This window comes from Equus caballus, chromosome 6 (genome assembly GCF_041296265.1).
Source record: "Equus caballus isolate H_3958 breed thoroughbred chromosome 6, TB-T2T, whole genome shotgun sequence".
NCBI classification, from domain to species: domain Eukaryota; kingdom Metazoa; phylum Chordata; class Mammalia; order Perissodactyla; family Equidae; genus Equus; species Equus caballus.
The window spans coordinates 56,063,503-56,088,435 of NC_091689.1; the positions used below are offsets into that span (position 1 = coordinate 56,063,503).

At 36.1% G+C, this 24,933-nt stretch overlaps 1 protein-coding gene across 23 annotated transcripts in view; it reads right to left on the minus strand.

The window, feature by feature from the left end:
• The window catches only part of EPS8 (EGFR pathway substrate 8, signaling adaptor), a 171,367-nt gene that overhangs the window by 26,826 nt on the left and 119,608 nt on the right, over window positions 1-24,933 (minus strand). For 19 of the 23 annotated variants that reach the window (XM_023643178.2, XM_070269994.1, XM_023643176.2 and 16 more), the window contains 10 exons: window positions 24,156-24,317; window positions 21,936-22,085; window positions 19,278-19,360; window positions 18,395-18,531; window positions 15,324-15,397; window positions 13,916-14,042; window positions 12,146-12,234; window positions 11,695-11,769; window positions 6,412-6,560; window positions 3,304-3,484 (listed from right to left, as the gene is read on the minus strand). In XM_023643178.2, coding sequence (XP_023498946.1) covers window positions 3,304-3,484; window positions 6,412-6,560; window positions 11,695-11,769; window positions 12,146-12,234; window positions 13,916-14,042; window positions 15,324-15,397; window positions 18,395-18,531; window positions 19,278-19,360; window positions 21,936-22,085; window positions 24,156-24,317 — 1,227 coding nt within the window. Of the gene's footprint in view, window positions 1-1,224; window positions 2,585-3,303; window positions 3,485-6,411; window positions 6,561-11,694; window positions 11,770-12,145; window positions 12,235-13,915; window positions 14,043-15,323; window positions 15,398-18,394; window positions 18,532-19,277; window positions 19,361-21,935; window positions 22,086-24,155; window positions 24,318-24,933 lie in introns of those variants that run through there. The other 4 variants (XM_070269995.1, XM_070269996.1, XM_070269998.1 and 1 more) reach the window with 1 other exon arrangement.

The following is a 24,933-nucleotide window of genomic DNA, read 5'->3' on the forward strand; positions in this document are numbered from 1 at the left end:
ATCTAGATGGGGGGGGATCCTTTCTCAATGTATATGTGTACCAAATCACCAGATGTACGCTTTAAATATCTTACGATTTGTCAATTATACCTCAACAAAGTCAAAATAAAAAATAAATGGCTTCATTAATTCAGTTCATTATTTCCGTAAGAGAGAGTAGAGGCAGTAGATGTTTAGGCAAGTTTTTATGAAAGGTTGTTATAAGGAGGGGTGTATACAAAACTGTTAGAATCACTCACACCTGTTGCCTAGCTCTGACCATAACAGAGTGAGGTCAGCCAGTCTGAAGTCATTGGGTCTGAGAGTAACCGGGAATGTTAGAAGGGCGGGGTGAAATAATCACAAATTACTAACAGTGATGACTACACAACCTTGTTAAGGGTGGCTGCTGCTTCAGAGGAAGTAAAGAAGCTAAGTGTTGCCACCCGTATTTGCCACTCCATGTCACCTATGCCTTTCAATTCTAAAGAAAACCACCAGATTTGAATCATCCAAGTCTTGTCCTGTGTGTATTTATTTTAGCAGCAACAAAGTATAATAAAACCTTTCTTCTGGGAATGATTGCATTTTTTATGCATTTTAAATCACCATTACTTGCCCTCTTTTCCAGTAAAATCTTAAGGCATAAAATGCCCTAAAACCGCTAGCAGGAGCTTTTCATTTACTTTTTTAAACCTCTGAATAAGTACTTACGCCATAAAATGGAAAATAGTTTACAAGAGGAAAATGATAACTCGTTACAAGAAAAGATTCTCAGTAATTCTTCTTTAAAAATTACTTATTCAGCGAGAGTAGACAAACTTTTACACTGGAAGCGCAGAGCATATTACTCTCTCTTTAAAGGCACAAATTGAAAAAGAACTCACAAAAGTGAATTTCCGAGGCATACATTATTAAATGGATATATTTTGTGATTTAAGTTATGAAGACGGTATGCCAGAAATTTCTGATTTGAAAATAGTCAGCTGTAACTAAAGCAAGAGCAAGTGCATCATAATTTCATGTTTGATGACATCTTCTAGAAAAGTTGCCCTCTCTGAGGAAAGAAAATTCATGGTGATGAGGTCTAAACTCTAAAATCCAGATAGAGGTGAATGCCTCCCAACCAATGCCCAGAGCTGTGAGGTCATCTTCTTAACCACTCACTTAGAGGAAAGAGCAGTTACAGAGTCCACCTTTACCCTTGCATGCAGCCAGAAGAAAAAACATTTACACTCGAAAAAATTATTTTCAAAGCAGTATGTTTGCTTTATTTTTTTTGACACTTTCAGAATTTGATTTTCTCAGGTAATATATAAATTTTAATAATCTGTGTATATAAAAATATCAAAATCACATATTAAATGTTATCCATGTATCACTAATCTATTAAGTAATTAAAGTACATTATACAGTGTTTTTTCCTTTAATTGAGGCAACAATGGTTTATAACATTATATAGACTTCAGGTGTACATCATTATAATTCAAATTCTGTATACACTACATGGTGTTCACCACCAAAACTCTAGTTTCCATCCGTCAACATACAAATGTCCCCCTTTACCCATTTCACCCTCTCCCCACTCCTCATCCCCTCTGGTAACAACCAATCCATTCTCTGTATTTATGTGTTTGGTGGTGGTGGTTGTTTTTTACCTTCCACATATGAGTGAAATCATACAGTGTTTGTCTTTCTCTGTCTGACTTATCTCATAGCATAATGCCCTTGAGATCCATCCATGCTGTTGCAGATGGCAGGATTTCATCTTTCTCATGGCTGAGTAGTATTCCATTGTATGTATGTATTTACATATGCATGTATGTGTGTGCCTGCCACATCTTCTTTATCCATTCATCTGTCAATGGGCACTTAAGTTGTTTCCATGTCTTGGCTATTGTGAATAATGCTACAATGAACATAGGGGTGCATATATCTTTTTGAATTAGTGTTTTCCTATTCTTTGAATAAATACCCAGAAGTGAATAGCTGGATCATATGGTAGCCCTTTTCTTAATTTTCTGAGAAATCTCCACACTGTTTTCCACAGTGGCTACACCAGTTTACATTCCCATCAGCAGTATACGAGGGTTCTCTTTTCTCCACATTCTCTCCAACATTTATTTCTTGTCTTTTTAATAATATAAAAAATATTTAATTTTGACAGGTGCACAATGATATCTCAATGTAGTTTCGGTTTACATTTCCCTAATAATTGATGATGCTGAACATCTTTTCATGCTTGTTGGCCATCAGGATATCTTCTTTAGAAAAATGTCTGTTTAACCAATCTTCTATAATATTACAATTAATATCCAAGGGAATGATTTTAAGAAACTTAATTTATATAAATGTTTTTCCTTAAATGTGAGGATTTAGTCTGGTTTTCTAATTATTCCTTCACATCATGTTTGCCACGTTATAAACACCCACAGTAGTCTGAGAAAATTAATCAAAGAATTACATAAAGGAAATGAACAAGACTTCAAGAAGGATCTAGTCGTCATTTACTGTTTCTTCTTCAAACTAGACCTCATTCATCTAATTCCTCGGGTCCTGATCATCCTATTCGGTTTGGTTCAGCTTTAAAGAATGTTTTCCTTTTCTGACAGAACAAGAACAGTCACAGAAAAATCATTCTTAAGGCATATGAAGAGACAACATACCCAATTTCAATCCCTCAATTTGCTCCCGAAATAGGTTATACTCAAAAGCTTACTAAATACTTCAAAGACAATACATTTGGTGATCTCCTCAAGATGTAATAGTGTTATACACAATCATGTGAGCCTGGAGACCAGAGTCCAGGAGAAACTTTGGCTTCCTCAGCCAAGCTGATAGGACTTTAGAGATTTAGAACTAGGCAAAAAAATAAAAGAAAGAAATGGGGCATTTGGCAAAGAGGTGGTTGGGACAGGCTGCAAGGAACTCAGATCAGAGAACTATCTTGAGGTGTTCATGATGGGAGAGGAAAACAGAAAGAATAAGCCAAGCAATGGTAGGGCAGTTTCCTGACCAGGAGAGAAAGTACCCAACACAAAAAGACAGGATCACCCCAGGGCTCGGGGAACACCAGCAGGCGCGGTGGAGGGAGGGCCGCAGGCTGCAAGGGATGTGATGGGCTGGGGCCGGGCTTCACAGGGAACAGAGCAACTGTCACAACAAGGACCAAGAGGGGAGAGAGGTAACTAAGGGCAGCAGGACATTTAGTCACTGATTCTAGAACAACCTTCAGATCAATAAAATGAGAACTCACAATCAGACTTATGGGAGAATGCATGGACTATTGCACTTTCCACAAAAGGTGACATTTAAAAACTTTACCTCTGAGGAAGATCGTTTTGCTTCGTGTTTGCGCTGATGTTCTAGACTTGCCACAGACTCAGACAGCGAATAAAGATCCTGTTCCAGCGGTGCTCCCATGAAGCTCAGCAGTGGGGGTTCCCAACCATTGCGGAACCTGGGAATATATGGTGGAATGAACTGCTCTTTTGGCCACTCTGCTCTGTAGAAGGACATTAAGACATAAAATTAAGAAACGTATCCGTGTTCAAAATTCTCTTCAGTGAGCCTAGCCACGAAAAAACCCTAAAACAAATAACAACAGTCAAAAACAACGGATACCTAATCTATCCTCCCTCTGCTCAAAAAGTACACACAATTATACTAGTATTTAATACCAATAAAATGAAAGAAAGATTGAATTCTGCACACTTATACTAGTATTTAATACCAATAAAATGAAAGAAAGATTGAATTCTGCTTCAGGATCTGTTTTCACTACATTGCCTCAATTCTCCATTAACTCAGCTGCTTAACATGGATATAGGTTTTTGAAAATTTGGGAAGGACATGTGAAGCTAGAAGTGTAACAAGTATTGAGAATATAAACTTCCCTAGATCTGAAGTAGTTACAGATTCTCATCTTTCTCTTCCCTCCTCTCTCATCATTATGAAATCTCCTGATATTAGATACATCTTTCAAAAGAGAAAGAGCAGAGAATGTTCTTAAGGTTTATGATTTTTTAAGTTATGAAGTCCCCTAAAATGAAAGATATTACCAATTTTATAAATTAAATGTATCAGCTAGATTTTAATCAGTAAAATCAAATTAGAACTAACCTGTAAATCATAATCATCACCCATTCATTATTTAATGACTCTTATAAGTCTAATGAGATATTTCTACAAGCTCCTAATCACTCATGAACCACAAAAATGACGAGGACAGAAATTACAGCTTCATTTCTGCTATAATATGTTGTCTTATCCTTCACACATGATTTCATTCTTCAGGCTACACCGCTACTATGATGAAATGAGCCATTTTATTCAGATTATTGCATACCTTCATGATTCTTTCTATTTTATGAGTTTTTAAATACACTGATTCATTTCCTAATACTCTTAACAATCAGGATCTGAAATGACCATTTTCTCATGTCAAGAGCTAACAAGATATTTCCTTCTGATATAGTTATAAAAACTACATGGTCATTAATTTTCTGGTTTTGAGGTAGGACCCAAAACAAAGAAATTTAAAAGCCCTGAGCTACTTTTGTACCATGAGATCTGAAAATTTAATGTTTCATGGGAAAATATTAAAAGATCCCACCTAAGCTTATCAAAAAATCACAACCTACATAAATCTAATATAGTTAAGAAATCTATTTAACCAACATATTATATGTTAATATAATATATTAATATACAAATAAATTTAAATAATATACATATATTTTTGGGGGGTGGGGAAGACTGACCCTGAGCTAAAAAAACACCTGTTGCCAATCCTCCCCCTTTTGCTTGAGGAAGATTGGCCCTGAGCTAACATCTGTGCCCAGCTTCCTCCATTTTGTATGTGGGATGCCTCCATAGCATGGCTTGCTGAGCGGTGTAGGTCCATGCCCAACATCTGAACCCGTGAACCCTGGGCCGCTGAAGTGGAGCACAATGAACCTAACCACTGCACCACCAGGACAGCCTACTAAATAATATTTTCAATAAAAAAGCAACAACTGCAGTGCTTTTAAAGAATTTTCTGCTTGGTAAACCATTTAATGTGTAAACCATATTCCAACACAAGAAGCTGCCAAAGTCCAAAACATAAGCAGGAATGATTTCTATGTGTTTCAATAGAAGAAAAGGAGGAGAAGAAAAAAAAAAAAAAAAGAATTGGTCCATTCCTTTTAGGCTAGCCCATTCAAAAGCATAGGAAGACAAGCTTCTAAGTGGCCATATTGAATGACCTGCTCTGAGTATTGAGAGAAATAAAAAGATTTGGATAAATGAAGAAGGCAAAATTAACTTATTGACATACCAGGAAATGAGAAATATTTTTATAACTTGCCTAGTTTGGCAAAGCTTAACAGTCTTCCACAATCACTTTATTGACAAGATGCAATTCTCAAATCATCCTCCTCTCTATTCTCACCACCCTTGTTCTAGTCCTAGAGAATGCTGATTAATAAGGAACCTCTACTATAGCATTACTAAGGGGCCTCCTTGCCTCTAGTTACTTGTGTCCTTGTCCTTGCTAGACTCAGCTACCAGACTGATCTTTCTAAAACAGGAGATTATGTCACACTCCTCTTTATAAAGTTCTTGGTTCTCCACAGCCTACAGAACCATGCTTCGACTCCTTAGCAGGGCTCTGGGAGCCTCCCTAACTCAGCCCTGCCCATGTCTGTATGTCTCATATAATGCCATTCCTCCTCTCCCCACTCTCTACATCATCCACCACCCAAAGGCTATATTCCAGCTAAACTCATATTCATACTCCATTCTCTTGACTTCCTGCACTATGCCTTCACTCAGGCTTCTCTCTCTCCTGGGAAGGCCCTTTGCCTGCTACGTATTGGTGGAAATCCTACTCATCCTGCTAAAAGGCAACTTAGCAAAATAATTATGAACACTGACTCAAGAACCAGATTGCTTGGGTTCAAATCCCAGCTCTGCCACTTATGAGTTGTGTGGCTTTCGTAAAATTACTTAACTTGTCTGTGCCTCAGTTTCCTCATCTACTTCCTACGTAAAATGCATGGAGGAGTGCCCAGCAAACACTATATGTACTTACATGTATATGTATGTATACCTACTAGTACTATTATCTGCTGATTTTAAATGCCAGCTCTTCTTTGAAAGCCAACTACTCTCCTCTCTAAATGCTCTTCCTGACTGTTACACCTTGCCAAGCAACAGCATTTGTTTATAAGTCACTTCTGGTACTTATCATGCCTCATACTGTATACACATCTATTTTCTCCACTAGACTTCTTTCTAGCTTTTTAAGGGTTTAGCCTTTTTCATCTATAACACCTGGACCTTCATACATAGAAGGTTAAATAAATATCTTGTTAGATCCAAGTAAAAAACAAAGAACAATACTTAAAAGTATTATAAGTATTAAATACTAAACTCATATTTGTTTACCTGACTTTCATCCAAGCATCGCCCAATGACATCCACAGCTGCCTTTCATCATGATTGACAGCATAATTTAAGAAATCAACTGTATCCTTAGTCAATAGGGGGCTGAGGATTGAACTGGCTAGTTCAGGGCCTCCTGTTGCCTGCACCACCTAAAATGACAATAAATCATTTTTTAGCAAGAAGACGATTATTTTAATATTTTCAAAACATGTAGATGAAAACCCATGCCAAAAACAGACACTATTTTTATATACTCAAATTAAAATTTGATGTTGTACAACACACTACTGAATGAAAAACAGCTTGCCAGATCCACTCATCCAGCCCAATGGTACCTAATCATCTAAAATGAAAAGTTAATAGTTTAGCAAGTTTCTCAGCATCTGTCTATTGGCCTCATATGACTGTACTTTCCCTGGAAAATACTATTGGCTATCCAGAGAATTCTAAGTCAGGTAGTTTAACTCTGCTTTTTTTTTTTTAATACGTGTATCTCTACTCTGTTATGCCAAACTTGAAAAAGATGGTTCTAGGAATGAATACTATAGAGAGAAACAAGGCTCAAGTTAACAGTCTACAGGTGTGCCTATTTAGACATACAAAAATAAAAGGATCCAGAGAGAAAGATGAGAGAAGAATGAGAACTGGTACTCTGAATCTATGATATTTTCCCCCAGAATTTAATTCTAGGAAGTTGTCCTGATTTAAAATGGATAATGTAATGACTAGCAGAAACAAACAGGTGCAACTCTCTGATAAACAAAATGATGATAAGTGGACGTCTGAAAACTGCTCCAAATTTACCTCTCAGGGGCTATTTCCTGGCTAAAAGATGGCAGTTATCTCCTAGAACAGACACCAGAACCCCTTTATGAAAACCTCACCTTCCCAGAGATATGGTACAAGAAGAAAGGAATTTTTGTAAATGGCTCCAGACCAAGAGTCCGTCCAGACATCCACGTGTTCTGAGCATGCTTTGCTGTTGTATGCCCCTGCGTATTTGCACCTGCTGTTTCCCAGTTCCCCAGAAGGCCCTTCCTTCATCATTCAGAACTCTACTCAAGCACCCACCTCTTCTGGAAAGCCTTTCTTAACCACCTCACAGCATAACTCTGACGCACCTTGGTGTTCTCAAACAATTTGTGCAGGTTATTAACACATTACATTGTAACTTACAGCTCATTTTTCAGTTTTCCCTCCCTAGAGGACTTAGACCAAGACTTATCTGACTTTCAATTGCAGAGTACAGTGTTAGGGGAATGAATGAGAATAAACGAAAAAAAGGTGAAGGATACGGGAGGTAGGCTCACTCTTATTTGAGAACAAAACCTGCTCTGACTGTCCGGCACAGTAATTTTTCAATTCTAAGCCCAATAAGCACTTCCAGGAAATATGCAGAGATGACTAAGAGGTAAAGTAACGGAGTAAAGGAGTGCAGGAATATTAAAATCTTTGGTTTAACAGAGGGAAGAGGAATGAATCAAAAGAAAGGTAAATAAAAGGCTATGGGCCATAGTTCCCTCTCAACAATGTGAGTAGGCAGATGTGCACGCATGTGTGCTATGGGTATGCTTGTGTGCAGATGCTAAGGGTAGAGGCAGGGACTCACAAGGTTTAAAGCCACTAAGTTTTCTCTGGTCAGTGGCAGGCCCTAAATAAATGTTCCCTCCCATCTCTCTCTTGTCCAAGTAAAATGTCTCAGGCTCTTAGGCAGAACTTAAATGGAACAACGGAAGTATTATAATTGGGGAGACCATTAACAAGAAGTTATTTTTGAGAAAAGCAATGTTTTCAGATACATAGCCTGATCACAAAGACTAATTTTTGTATGTTATGGAAAACCAGTTGCATTATTTTTTAGTTCTGCTCTGTGTAATGACTAGATATCTACTTATGATCTGTGAAAGAGTGTGAAAAGAGAGGAGGTGGTAAAAACTGCTTTATAAACGATACTTTCTAATACTCAAACTAAGATAGTATTAAATGTGTTAAAGAATAAAGAATATAAATTTTGTTAATTAGCTGGTATCAATTTCTTTGCATAGGAAAGGCCTTGATCTAATTTTAAAAGAGCTTATAAAGCAAGAATTATTCAACAATAACTAGACGAGTAGAAGTCTGTTCTGTATATAGCAACAACACAGGAAGCATTCATAAATTATTGATGGAGTCCTGGACTTTCATCTTGTAATCTCTTATTGCCCAGTTCTGAATTCATGCTGATAATGTTACTAGCTTCCCTATGTTTATAAAGCGATATTCATTTCATATTCTACTTCAGGTCTTGTCTAGTTACCCTTGGGAAAAGAAGGATGAGATTCATCCCTTTCTGTTACTTGGATTCTCTTTTTTCATTTTTTCTGATATTCAAATAAAACCTATGAGAAATGCTGAATTTGTTCTATTTTTGATAAACATTAAAGAACTCAATGACCATAGTCTTCAGATGCTCTAAATCGAAATTAGTGAAATTTATCTGTTTCAGATAGTTACCATTCTTACTTTTAAAACAAAATAATCACAGAAATGACATATAGAGCAATTACACATTACTAACAATGATCATTATTGTTATTATCATTCTGTAAAGTAATCGTTTGCTCTTTTGACAGCGTGAACCATTCATAACCACTCCACACATTCCTGCCTTATCCTATAAAACGGGAAACTCTTTCCTCCTGGACGTATTTAAAAGATTCTGCCTTCTTTCCACTCTTCTGTCACTCGTCCTCCCCACAAAAAGGGGAACGACACTTCAAATTTGTGGAACTCTAGAAAAGGGTGATTTGTAGCCCAGTCTCTTTTGGGATCTGCGCGCAAGGCCAACCATTGTTTCATCTGCTTTTTGTTGACACGCCTTTCCCAAACCTCAGCCCTTTCCTTTGTGTACTCTTAGATATCATTCCAGCTAATTCTCCCAGCTGTGCTGTAGGGCAAGATAGTTGTACGTAACGTCAGCTTGGAAAAAAACATTATTATACTATTTGCAAATACAAGAAATATAAATTGGAAAGGAAGTATACTATTGTACCTCTTTCACTGAATATATAAGGAAAGATCATACCTGGATACTGGAAATCTAGAAAATGATGATGTGTATATTCGATCCTGGCCTATGACAGAGTGGTATAACCTTTTGCTGGATAAACTTCTTCACAAAGAGAACTGTTCCCAAAACACTATTTTGATAGCTTTGAAAATTATACCTTATGCAAATATACACATGTATGAGAAGGGAGTTTTCTGGGAGAAAAGGTGTATTATGTGCATGTCACTATCCTTGGCACAGAGTGGGCAGGCCAAAGGCTGCTAAGTGTTCCCTGGTGTTCATTCTCCTCTTCTTCCTTCTAGGAAGAGAAGCCTCTACTTTTTAGATGAATACATAGCCACTTAGATGGAGACTATATTCCTTTGGTGTTAGGTGTGGCTACATAAGGAAGTTCAGGCGAATTAGATAATGGCAGAAATTATCTGTTTAAGTTCAGAATCACTCCTTAAAGACAAGCTGTCTTTTTTGCCTTTGTATGGCTATTAAGGACATGGAGGGAAATCATGTATTTACCTTTGTAAATAGGTAAATAGCTAAATAAGGACATGGAGGTAAATCACCATAGAGATATCTGACACAGTTGCTCAAGTCTTCCTCTTGGGAACAATTTCTTCATTTGGCTTCCAGAATACCACACATTCTTGTTTTTCTTCTCCTGTCTTACTGCTTCTTCTCAAACTTCTTTTCTGGTTCTTTCCATTCTCCTAACACTGAACTGCCCAGGGCTCAACCAGTCCTTGGTCCTCTATTTATAATCACTCCCTTGGTGACATCATCCAATTTCATGGTTTTAAATGCCTTCTGTACGCAGATGATCCTCAAATTTATACCTCTAGGCCTGTTTTCTCCATTGAACTCTAAATTCCCATATTCAACTATCAATTCAAGTTTTTCCATTTGGATATAACTCAATTTTGACATGCCTAAAACTGAATTCCTTACCTTCTTCCCAAAACCCATTTTACACACAAGTCTTCCCTATCTCAGTTATAATTAGTCCATCCTTCCACTCTTAACCAAAACCTCTGGAGATATCCTTGGCTCTTGCAAAGCAAATCCAATCTACATAGGCTCTTGCATAGCACAGTCCAATTCTGATAACCAGAATAAGACTTCTTCTCAACATCTCCAATGGTACCTGGTCCAAACACCATAATCTCCCATATGGATTATTTTAACAGTCACTTCAGTCCCTCTTCACCTAAACTCTAAACACTGCTGTCAGAGCAATCCTTTTCTCCTGAAAACCCTCCAAAAGTATAAAAAGTTTCACAATCACCTCTAAGGACGAACAAGATATGTCCTCCTATTACTTTGCTGACCTCACCTCCTTGTAATGAGACTTCCTCCCTCATTCTGTTCAAATCACAATAGCTATTTATTCCAAGAATGTGATTGGCATGTTACCATCTCAGAGCATTTACATTAGCTGTTCTCTGTCTGGAATTCTCTTAAGAAATCTACATGACTCATTCCTCACTGCCTTTGCTCAAAAGACACTGTCTCACTGAGTCGTTCCCTTAACCAATCCTATTCACAAAGTCTATTATTCCACAACACACACACACACACATGCACACACCTGGAATACTCCCTGTTCTCCTTCTCTGCTGTATTTTTCCATATTTATTTTCAGCAAACTGTATTATTTATGCAATTATTTAGGTTATTGGCTGCCCCTCCACACTATAAGTCCTGAGAGGGTAAGAATTTATGTCTATTTTGTTCCTGATGAGCCACTAATAATGCCAAGTACACAGCAGGCTCTCAATTAATTTCTGTTGAATAAATAAACAGATGAGTGAACGCTCAGGAGATGGAAGAATACCCCAATGAAAAGAATCTGGATTTCTGAATAACTTCATGGAGCAAAGCCATCCATCAAGAACTGGACTCCTCATGCCTAGCTCATTTTGTGAGAAGGAGAAAAATTTCTATATTACTCAAGCCATTTATATTATACACTTAGTAGCAAACAAATCTTTACTTCTTTTCATTTCCCTCCCTCTGTCAGAGACGTCAGTTTCCTCAGCTATAAAATAAGGTCTTTGACCTAGATGATGTCATAGGTTCTTTTAAATTCTCAAATTTCACATCCTCAATGTTTACAAACACGGCAAGAAAAGTAGTATCCACGCACAGTGATGAGGAAAAACTCTCTAGATAATCCAGACAGACACTTGGGGATGAAAAAACATACTGAGAATTACTTTCTTAAGTTAATACAATCTTACCATATTTAATGGAGTAAATAAAAAGTGAACCAAATCTGAAGCACTGGGATTCTGGATATGAGGCTTCAATTTGGCCTGTAACATTAAGAAGATAGACAAACACATTATCATGATGTTATTGAGCGAAAGAGAGACCTTCAAAAAGGTCCAACACAGACACAGAGGAAGAGTTCTTTACTACTAGTTTTATTTTTAGTATATTAAATCAGCCTGGGTGAGTCAGAGTAGGAGAATTTAGGTTAAGAAAAAATTAGGAATCATTCTTTTTTGATCAAGTTTCTTAGACATACAGGTTTTACAATCTGTTGTCCTAATTAAAGGCAAATCAGAACATACATACAAAACCTCTACAAGGACAATTCCATCTCTCAATTTAATCAGGAACATCCTAGCTAGACTTTTGTCTCTTTCATTTGTTTCTTTTAATTATATATAAATAAATGTCTCTTACCAGAAGGTTAAATCCATGTTTAAACTTTTGTAAACAGTCAACAAATTCATCAGGAGGTGGGGGTTTTGCCCGCAGAGTTAAAACACCCTCTAAAGAAATAAATGGGAGGAGGGGTAGATGAGAGCAGAGTTCCAAGAAAATCTATTAAACGAAAAAGTTAAAACCCACATTTATGTCTGTGAAGTTTGATGACCATGCTACCATTTCATGTCTGACTGTAACAAATTAAGATGATCCAACACTGGAAATGGATTCCTCTACCCTTAGGCACCACTGATTACTCACTCAACTCCATAAATTTATATTGTAGCCCTTCTACGTGCCAGCCACTGTGCTTATCATCCTGAAGACCAGAAAAATGTGTAAGTTACAAGCCCTGCTCCTGAGGGCCTTAAAATCTAATAGCAGACATGAATCAGACAGGCGCTATAAGAGACTGCATCTGGTTGGGAGATGAGGGAAGGTACACCTAAAAGATCTTTCATGGGGAAATGAGCTTTTAAGAAGGGATTCGAAAAGTCTGTTCCAGGGCAATTTGGTCAGAAAAACATCATAGCTGGATAAAAGAAGCATAAACAAAAACATGGAAAAAGGAAACTGCATATATATGAAACAACAAACATAAAAGCAGAGAAACACGAGAATGGAAAAGTAGATTAAGGTTAGATTGTGGATGAGCTTGACTGCCAGGGTGAGGAGTGGGCTTAAATCAATAGAACATAGAAATAACATGCTTTTCAGCAGGAAAATGAAGTGACTGGTTTAGAGTTTTAAGACTACTGTCCTCGAGGAATAGAAGATTGGAGGCTTGAAGACTGCTTAGAGCGCTGGGGGAAAAATGATGAAAGCTTGAAGCAGACGCTGGTTACGAAAATATAAAGGGAAAAAACTGGATATAAGAGATTGAAAAAATAAACCAATGTTGCCTATCAGCTAGTGAATGGAGTCATAGAAGAATCTGTGGTTTTGAATCTGGGTGACCAACAGGACAGTGTACCTTTCATAAAGAATATAGGAAGAATAAGTGGTTTGAGACATCAGGAAGCAACAATACTTAATTTCAGGATAAATGGACGTGAGGTCTATCCAGATATACACTTTTAGAAGACAAGTTTACAGGTCACACGCTTCTGATGTAGACATGAGCCAAAGAAAGATTTGGAAGTCACGTGTAAGGGAAGGAATATTTATTTACTATTCTTTTATATATTTCAATCTATGTCACTTTGTTCATAATTATAATTGTATACATTCTGAGGCCATTTTAAATAGCTCAACTACATACTTAAAAGGTGCTTGTAGATGACCTGAATGGTGTTTGGAGTTCTGTGGTAAAAAAATTCAAATCCCCTGACATTTTTAACTATTTTAATGAGAAAAGTCAATTCTTTTATTGAACAAAATAATGAGATTCTACATTTACAATAAAATAAATCAAAATCTGAGAAGAACACCGCTTTGACTTTAAGAGACGTTAACAATCATGAATGATAAGTATAGACAGATGGTCACTAGCTGGATCGCAGAGTCTCTGTGATTTAGGTAAAGTATCCTAGAGTCTTTCTTTACTGTAGCCAACTTGGAACAAGAATGGACTTGTCCCTGGGACCATCTTAGTCTCCACCTAAATCTCTGGTGCTAACCCAGCACTAGAAAGGGCACCTCGGTCCCCTGGCAATGGAGTTTTACTGAGCAGTTCACAAGGGCAGAAACTCTGCCGAGCCCTGGAGTTCTGAAGAGTCTTGAGAAGATCAAGAAAATCCAACTTACCTCCTGGTCCTTTCTTTTTACCTTTCTTACTTTTCTTCCTTTTAGCAAGCTCAGAAAATGCTTCTGCTGCTTTTTGGAGTTTCATGATAAAAAATTCAATGTCATCCAAAATGTGGTTTAAGATTTGCTGGAATTAGAAATTACAGAATAAATATAAAACAAAACAAGCCTATTTTTGCATTGGCTGTACACTGTTAGCCAGTAAAGGAAAATCAGAATGTTGGGGAAAAAAGCATAAGAAACACTCCCACATACAAATTTCAAGTTTATCACTAATTCCAAGAAAAAGAATTGAACTAAATATACCTGTGGCTAAATCTGACATTTACATTTTTCTTTAACTTAATTTTGCTCTATTTTCAATTCCATGAAGAAAGCATTCACAATATGTATTCAGATTATCTTTTAGTTTCAATTACTCTAATTTCCTCATAGTGCTTTCCCACACAAAGTTAGGGGGAAAAATTCAAAGAGACATTTTATTAGAGCATTTTTGTTTTTCTAATAAATGTCCCAATAAAGCACTGACAATATTATTTCATGGAATTGAGGGATTACAGAATGTTGTGATAACATAACAAACACATAGATAATCTACAATACTAGGCATTAATGAGAATTTCTACATGGTAAAATAGAATTAATGATGCACTATGCTTTCAGGAATCATAGGATCAATTTTGATTATCTTATATACCAGAGCCTTGGTTGACTTTTTCTATTATGTGTGAAACACGACATTCTTCTAATTAAAGACTAGAAACCAGGATTAAATAAACTTTTAATTAGATTAACTAATGGTGTGATATAAAAATTAAATTTCGAACTTCAAATTCCCTCAAGAATTTGTTTCTGAATAAGCTGAGAACATTTGTAGAGCATAAAAAATAATGACAATGACATCATATTTTACGATTACATCACAGGGCCCTGTCACTCTGCAAGTAAATTACTATGGAGAAATAAAAATAAATATAGCCTTATCCTTTACAAAGTATTAAAACTTATATATTTATGCTTTAAAATGCCATTTAACTTTTATCTTTTAGGCATTATGAAATATTTTTTAATAAATTCCAGGAAGACATATTAAAAAGATATTTCTATTATAAATTACAAACTACGAGAAAAGAAAAACCCCTCACGTCTGATAATTCAGTTTAAATTCGTTTGCAAACTAGTTAATATACTTTTTCTATCACAGCCCAAGTCCACTAATTAAATATTGGCATAAAGGTAAAAATAATTACAAAAAAAATAATCCAAAGGGTATAACCACCACTGGAAAGAGAAAACATAGTTTCCACAAAACATCTTTATTATCTAAGTCAACTTCATTTTCCCTGTGAATGTTTTTTTCCTTTTTAAAAAAAAGCCTCAAAGATCTAAAGACCAGCATTGTACTTACCACATCTCTGTCAATTCGGGCTATCATAATCTCAGGTATTTCTTCATGCTCATGATACTGCCTTGGTTTCTCAACTAAAGAAAGGATAATCAGAAGTCATTCAGCCTGTTGCTTAAGTGATACCAATATAGGTTATTATGAAAATTGGCCAGAAAAGAGTGCTATTTACAAAGGGAGCACCTCCACTGGATACGTAATCAAAACTGTGCTCATCATCTATGACATGTCTTTGCCACCACTAACAGAAGCACTTGGGCAGAGCTGAAGAACTGGCCTTCCCACCCGTTGGTGTCCATTTACTCTAATTCCCCCTCTTCCCTACATTAGCTGCCTGGAGAACCAACCCTAACTTAGCACCCTTTAATTCCTACACAAGAAAGAAATACAAACCCACATTTAAGCACCTACTCCTTAAAAAGTGGCCAACTAAGTTTTAATGCAACAAAGTTCTTAATTTTTATACCTCCTAACATCGTGATTACAATAAAGCTTTGGGGGTTCTGACAGTAAAGTGCTTCTTAAAATTCTAGCTGTAATTAAGCCTAAAACCCATAATGCTGGGCTCATTAATTTGAAGCCATATGCTTTAAAAGTAGAAATACCTACAGGAATTTGCAAATTAGAGAATAAATGTCTTAAGAGCACTCAAGACATTAAGTTAACTCAGTTGGCTAGCGCATGATGTTAATCATGAGGTGATTATCATGAACTCATTCCTGGTAGAAATCAGTTAACATCACCGCTGAACACAGAGAGTTGTACAAAGATTTCACAGTAGATGAAATGAAAGAAAACACATACGGATGGAACAGGAGAAGTGTACCATCACTAATGGAAATACAACTCATAATACAACATCACAACTCCTGATGCTCAATACAGAGAACTGCGAAAAATATTGAAAACTCTAATGATATGCCTCCTCAAGGCCTAACTTTATCCATAAATGGAATATTTGCCCAAAAAAGGGGGGGGAAAAAAGAAAAGAAGAAATCACTGAGTCTTATGAAATGTAATTAGTGGCTGTTAAGTACTTTAACATAATTAAAATTACATGTATGAAATCTTGCCAGTTGGCTGCTATCTTACACATGGTCAGCTGCTACCCTGGCTACAGTGTACTACAGAAAGTAGTAAGTTGAACTTCAAATATAGCTACCACGAAGTTCAGATGTGTCCCAAAATATCATTTTCAGAGCAAGGGGAGGAGGGATGCGTATTTCTCAGACTTTTTCATGGTCCGTGGCACTACTAGGAACCCCACTGCCACTGCCATTACTCTACACACCGATCACTTTTGGAAGTCAGAGGTACAGCGACCTCAAGGATTTAAAGGAGCTGCTCAGCCTGAGTCAGCCAGATCCTTCAAGGGACCAGAAAGATACTCTTTTGGGGGGGGGCTTTCCATCTAACAAGCTGGATCCCGACAGAATTTAACATGGTAAGTTTTGTGTTCTGTTTGGCCTAGTAGTAACTTAGAAGTTCTGTTATTTCACTGGAATTTAAATAGACGAGATTGCACAGAATATTTTAGACAAAATCTAATGAGATCTCATAAACTCCTGGGGACAGATTTTCTCTTTGTTGTAAATTACATTATGTTTTACAGATGTCTTTACAAGTCTATTCAGAATGACCGTAAACTTAAGAAGTCTTATCCGTCCTCAACTTCAAGGAAGACCATTTTGACCACGTCTCCTCCACCAAAACAACAGCAATAACAAAAAAATATATATATATATATACACAAAAAGTAGAAAACACTACAAACTCCTAATTAATATTCAAATAAAATTTTACAGACAAAATGGATCAATAGAAATTTACATAATTCCTGAAAACAGAAGCTATTATAAAGTTAAAGTAAATAATGATTCTGTTACTTTATTTTTGAAAAATGGATGCTTCAAGGATTTCTTTCTTTCATCTTTTTGGTAGCTAGGCTTACATGTAAACCCCTGAAAATACCTTTAAGGACACAAAAAGTCTAAACAAAAATGGAAAGCAATTCAGAAAATAAAAGGAACTCAATTTGGCAAAAATGAGAACCACCACCAATTATGCTCCCTATACTGTACTAAGTACTGTTACAGACATTGTTTGTTTTCAGATGCATAGCAACTGTTGAATTATTACCCCCATTTTACAAGTGAGGCTGAAGCACAGAGAGACAATTGCCCAACGTCACAAAGGTAGATCCTGGTCTTGCTTCGGAGGCCAACTTTTGACTCACCAGACTCAAAGTACAGTCCAATACCACTCATTGTGGCAATCAAGTTCTACTGATTAGCTACACTGCTATGTAGCCTATATGAATAATGCTTTATCAGATAAAAGACAAGAGATTTAAGAAGCCTCCGTTAACTAGGAGACAAGAGGGTGAGGCTCTAGCCTTCATCAAATTCAAACTCACTGGATCACAATTTGTTCACCCTTCAAATGAAGAGATTGAACCAAACATATTTTAAGGCATTTTCCAGTCATAAAAATTTCAGATTTAGTAAAACATTCTGACTATAAAAAGTTACACTAAGTTCTATGCCATGACTAATTTGTTTTTAAAAAATAATGTCAAGGTAAAATGATACATATATAGGGCCCACTGGATATGTTTAGCCAGATGGAGAGTGTCTTTCACCTCTTCTCCACTGCCCAACCACTATCCTGACATCCTGTCCATGTAACCACAACTGATTTGTACAAAAGAGGACAGTGGTAAGATAATAACAATGGAAAGAATTTGAAGTATAGTCTTGAAAAAATAAAACTGACTCTCGTTTGGTATATATTCTATTACCATCCTTTTAATTGTTAGTGGAGTCAAACTTTCCCTTTGATTGTATTAAAAAAAAAACTAATCCTAACACCATATTTATCTAAGGATTGGTTTGAACTCTCATAGACAATAATCTTACTGTGTCCAAGCCTTAACTTTCCTGCATATCAGATTTAATTTTTTTAAAACTGACCTCAATCTTCAGCTCAGAAATCAGCATCAGAATTTGAAAGCAAGAACTATGTCACAACCCAAAGTAAATGTTCAATAAGAATCAATTCCTAGAAATACTCACAGTCCCCATGGTCAGCTGCCCATGCAGACCAAGCTGCCACCCGACTTCTAACATCCACCTGGGTCACAGTCCCAGGGGGCACTGGGGCAGGGGCTCTTGGTGGAGGTGGTATACCAGGGTCTGCTTTGGAAATCATCCTTAAAAAGGAAAACAAATTGAATTTTTACTATCCTTATTTCTATAACACATCAGTGCTCTTAATTTTTGGTATTAGTTCTCCTCTATTATTGAGGTATAATTGACATATAACATTATATTAGTTTCAGGTGTACAACGTAATGATTCAACACTTGTATATACCGTAAAATGATCACCGGAAGTCTAGTTAATCTCTATTTCTATAACACATAAATTCTCTAAATTTATGATATTAGTTGTTCAACCTCAAGAAGAACTATATCAAGGAATAGAAAAATAAGAATTTCCTAACCATTCCATATTATGTATATTTATGAATATATGTGAAATACAAAAATACAGAAAAATTTAAATTCAGCTGAAAACTAGGTTTAATTTTTTTCTGGGTCTCCTGTGATTTGGAAAGCCTAGGAACCAACTATATTCCTCATATCTGTTTGCATCCCCTAGGCCACCTTCCCTTAAAATGCCACTCATCTTTCACACCTCTCTATGACATCACGAGTGGGAGAAACCATATCTGAGAGAGATCAGAAACATGGGGAGAAAAGGTGCACACATGCACTGACCAACTTGGGAGAGCAAACAAGTTGAGATTACAGGTTGTAATAAAATATATACATGATAAATAAATATAATAATATACTTATAAAATATAACAATATACTTTCATTGAAAATTTTTTTAGAGGAAAAATGACAATAATATATCAACTCTACTCCTTAATTTCTTTTACTGTTTTTACCTCAGGGCATCAGGCCGCCTCTTCTGCTTCCCTCCTTTACTGTCACTGATTGCACTTTCAATATCCTCGCTAATCAAGTTTGCCTGCAATGAAAGACAAGTTATCTGGGAGGTTATAGATTTTTTTGCCCTGATGTGTAGGTTAAAACAGAAAAAAGATTTTATGTTCCCTGTCTGAACTAATAAGAGTCTTGATGCAAAAGGTTTTTTTTTAAATCTGGTTTCAAGACATGACTCACAATTTTTTAATGGTGAAATTTATAATGAGATTTAAAAACTGACAGAATTTTTAAAGATTATTTAATCCAGATTCTTTTAGTTTAAAAAATGCTGTCCTTGCATAAAGGCAACAAGAAAAAGGATTTGCATATGCTGGAAGTATAAGTATATGCTGAAAACATCACTGGGTAAATCTCTCTGCCTGAGAAGAAATGCAGGAATCAGAAGCACGTGCACGCACACTTCCTTCTGTCTCATCCCCCAGATCCACTGGGCATCTGCTAAACTACTGAAACTCATCACTCAGTTTAGGACAAATCCACTATAATCATGGGAGGAATCCCAAAAGGTTGGACTCTTTCTGATAACCACTTTATTTTGTCATTGTAGGTAAAAATTAACTTTCTCCAAATGATTAACTTTCGAATATGTTTCCAACAAGAACATTTGATTCCATTTTCTTGGGAACCAATGTGAGATTAGCAGCTAATTTTATCCTTTTGGTTATGAAGTTTATTTACGGCCAGTGACAATTACTGTATATTAGATTCTTGCTGGGATGTATTCATCTTCTATATTTGTACCTGTTTGTGCTCTGTAATTATGTATGTTTTTATCAAATATATATATGCATACTCTTTTACCCTAAGTACAGATAATCATATAACATTTTAGAGCTGAAAGGAGACTTAAAGATTATCTAGTCTCATCTCTTTGTTTTACAATTAATGAAACTGAGGAATACTCATATTATGGCTGGGCCAAGGTCACACTGCTAGTTCACTGAGAGTGTTACTGCAACCCAGTCCAGTGTTACTTCCATAAGAACATCCTGGTATTAAGAAGACAGTACAAACATCATGCCAAAGGCTTTCTGTTATGCGGGATACTAAAACTCAAGATGCCTAGGAACCCTGAACCTCCTATAGGGGGGTTATCATATTTCCAAAAAAAGTTTTACTACAGAGGTGGGCAGGAGCATTGTGTAAGGTCCCATAATAAAGAAACTAAAACTCCCAAGTGATGTTGCAAAACGACTCATATAAAAGAAACCACATCATATTTCATTATATTTTCAATGGGGCAAGGAAAAAAAGCCTCATGTGGAATATGGCGCCAGTGCGTAAATGCTTATATAGCTGCAGAATGATACTTGAGCTTTTAATTAGGACAAAACAGTATTCAGTAAATCCGTTTCAGACCCATCAAAATTACCATCCCCTATGAAATAAAGCAAGCCCTTTATTCTCAAAACTAAAATCCAGAAACTTTACTCAGCACAGTAACTCTTAGTTTCCAGGGGGACTTTTAGAGCACTGAGGGAAACACCAGATTTAAAACGTCTTTTAGCTTAGTCACCTGTTTTTAAAATGTCTGAATTAAATTTCACAATATTTTCAGAGCAAAATATTCACTCTAATACTTACTGATTTAACAAATCTAACCTTGCAAAATTCATAATACACTATATGACTTTCAAAAGGCACTATAAAAAAATCTGACGAACTTCAAATATATGGATTACCTAAATGCCACAGTTCTTTTCAAGTAAGATTTTTCGAAAGTCATCTATTACATAAATTGAAATAAGAAGAAAATCATAAAATACACTGTGTATAGTCAACCTTAACTTATCTATCATATTTCAATGTCAGAAAAATATAGAAAAGATCAACTGACACTTTATACTAATCTCCTAACATTTCTTTACATGATAAAAATTACCTATAAATTTTATAATACACAATCACGGTGATATGTCACTGCTTGAGTAAAGTAACAATCAACTCAACTCAAAGTGATTTCCCTTTTAGAGAAATCAAATCAGGAAATAAACATATTTAAGGTTGAAGATAACTTCTAATGTCCAACAAAGCACCACAAATTATAATCATTTAAAAATTACAGTGTACGGTGAAATACAAATCTTCAGGATATAGCACGTTGTTACTGGCAACTATGGTCAAATATTTTCGCATTATCACTTGGGGATTACAAGTCTTGAGCAAGTATTCAAGTCACACAATTAAACGGTGAACTTTAAATTGATATCATGAAAAATGTCTAGGGGCTTCATTGCAATAATCCATGCTATGTGATTAATGCAAATAAAACAGGATAGCATGGTTATTTATTGTCCATGAAGCACGATTTCTAAAGAATCAATTTTTAATTGTAAGTCCAAGTCACTCAGTGAAGAATTTAATATATTATCTATACCCTTTTTTAAAATAAACAGAATACATCTGATTCTTATACCATTCTATTTATCTCCTCTTTATTTACCTGACTTGGATCCCCTCTGGAAGATACTAAGGTATTTGTTTTCCTTACAAAATCCTAAGAAAGTAAAAATCTTCTAGTCATATGATTGAAGTAGATAATCCAAAAGCTGCCAGAACATCTGCTTAGAGGGAAAGAAAATTCATCATTCTTTTACCTTGACCTCATCACACTGGAAAAGATGAAGATCTGGCTTGTTCTGAGTTGGCTCTTTGCACACCAGGGCAAGAATTGAGTCATAGTTACAGGAATGCATCACAGCTTGGCAGTGCTGGATTGTGTTTAAAGGAAAATTCTCCAGTTCATTCTATAAATAAAGTAAAAATATAACTTGATTTATTTTTTATTGTATATATAAAACCTACTTCACAAAGAGCTCTAGGCATAGTAAAAATAATGTCTGAAGTGTACAAATGACATTGACAATGAATACTAGTAAACCCTGTAGCTATGGAGGATGAGTGGGTACAAGGTGGCAGGGGAGAAACAAGGCTGGGCTAGGTGGTGGGTGGGAAAAAGAGCAACAAAATTGGAAATATATAGCAGAGGAATGAAGTCATGTTCTTAAATAGAAGAAATACTGAACTTAGCATTACTGATTTCCTCAGATTATGGAGTAGAGATGATGCCTTTAAGAGCAAAAGAAGTAAACTGAGGCCTCTTTCTAAAATTATCGACCATCTCAATGGTGTTCTTTTGCCTCTGGCTATGTAGTGTCAGAATTTTTCTTGTTTGAAAATTGAATAGTCATATTCTTAGTTTCTGCCTTCAGTGATCACAAATGTTAGGCCGGAATAATATATCATTTGTACCTTTTTTATTTCAATGAATGTTTCAGATAAAAAAAATTCACTATATATATATGAGCAAATACATACAATATACACATTACACACAGACACACAGACACACACACACACACACACACACACACAGAGTGAGAGACAGAAAGAGACTCCAGTCAAAAATGTCAAACAGCACAGTCAGAAGGATCTCACTAACAAATACATTCTTAAAATGATTAAAATATTTCATAGCATAGGGGCCGGCCTGGTGGCGCAGCGGTTAAGTTCGCACGTTCCGCTTCTCGGCGGCCCGGGGTTCGCTGGTTTGGATCCCGGGTGCGGACATGGCACCGCTTGGCAAAAGCCATGCTGTGGTAGGCATCCCACGTATAAAGTAGAGGAAGATGGGCACGATGTTAGCTCAGGGCCAGTCTTCCTCAGCAAAAAGAGGAGGATTGGCAGCAGTTAGTTCAGGGCGAATCTTTCTCAAAAAAAAAATATTTCATAGCATAAAAGTGAATACTCTCTGACCTATAGAGTCATGCGAATAAAATACTGACAGGTTTGATAATTACTTCTCAAACAAATGAATTTTCTGTTCACAATGAGAATTCTGTGCTAAATGAGACATATTTAAGGTGCTTATCCTCACACTGATGGCCTTACACAGTGAGTAGTGTCATGATGTAATTGATAGGAGAAACTGTGATTTTCTTTAAGTAAACAAAATACAATATCTTTGATAACTGGTACACAAAAAACAACTTTTATTACAGACAGCACACATACAGATGTATCACCCCATAAATTTATCCTAAGTCCCAATCCCCTGGGACCCAGCAAAGGTGAAACAGGAAATGCAGTTTCCATTAAAATAGAATGTAATTTCTAAGCCACACCAGAGAGATAATGAATTTTCTTTATTTGCAAAAGTAAATTAAATAACACCCCTTCTCTATAATTACTTGAAACCATGAGGATCAGAGAAGCACTCAGCTGCTATTCTCCCACAGTATATAATGGATGAGATGAAACAAAGGGCACAGTTTACCCTGACTCCTATCAGAATCCTCCTATGTGATTATAACAGTGGTTTTCTTTATCTTAGCAACTCAAATGCTTATTAGATGATGGGGATCAGAAAAGGCCTCTTTTAAGAGCTCCAGCATCTTACCTGCCAGTAGTCGTGTGAAAGAAAGGTGTGGAAAAGTCAATACACACATGCGCACGCACACACACACACACACACACACACCACACACCCACCCCCCCATCCCAATTTACTAATCTACTCTGGGATATGGTTTGGCCTACCACGTAATTAATATGTCATAAAGACTAATGTTCCACTGGGCCTTATTTTAGCATTATGTATTTTTTCCTCACTTCTTCCATCTCAAAACTTGTGGTTAAAGTATCCCTGTGTCTCTAGTTTAAGAAACTGACTTTGAATACACAACGTATACACAGCATTATATTTTTGCTTTAAAATCATTGACAGAAATATTTTGTCAAACTTTCACCCTAACTGTACACATAAATATTTATGGAACTTTCGTGAAAATAAAATAGCATAAATTTTACAAACTTGCCTTTGATTCTAAATCAATCAGGCTCACAGCTCTGTCATCCACTTGAAGAATCATGTCTTGAGTCCATACTTTGCCCTTGGCATCAAGCAGTTTCAGCTTCCTTATTCCATCATCAACAGTTATCATAGCATCTTTCCGGTCCAGAACAAAGGTGGTCAAGTGCTTATGAGTGGCAAAAAGGAAAAATGCTTATAATAGACATAATCCCTTAGTAGATGTTTTCTAAAAGAAAGCAACGTTTACCCAATTGAAGTCAGCTAGCAGAGAGGTGAGAAAACACAAAATACTCTAGAACTTTATGGTTCTTTTACTGAAATGATAAAGTCAAGCAGGATTTTGTAGAATAGAGGAAATGATGCCCTGAGTCATAAAATATCTAAATCTGTTTAACACTGAGCCATGTTGAACTACATAAACATGACATAAAAACAAATTCTAAACAGTTTTAAGTATCATTCGCTTAAAATCAACCCCCCCAATTTTATTCCATTTTGATTAAGTGCTGAACAATAGCAGGCAATCTACAAGGCCGCTTGAAAATTAAAGACATTGATAATTCAGAGTAGCAACAGCAATTAGTCTGTAAGCACTGTCAAACTTTTCACTCTACCGAAACCACTTACTGAAACAAAACTTTAAATTTAATTAAGTATGTTTGAGATAGGTAGAAAACTGAAAATAAGAGCAATTTAAAAATTATTCCCTTATTTAAATATTTGCTATTATAAGCAAAGTTCACCTAAATAGATGCCAGTTAAGAGCAGATATATCTTAAAAC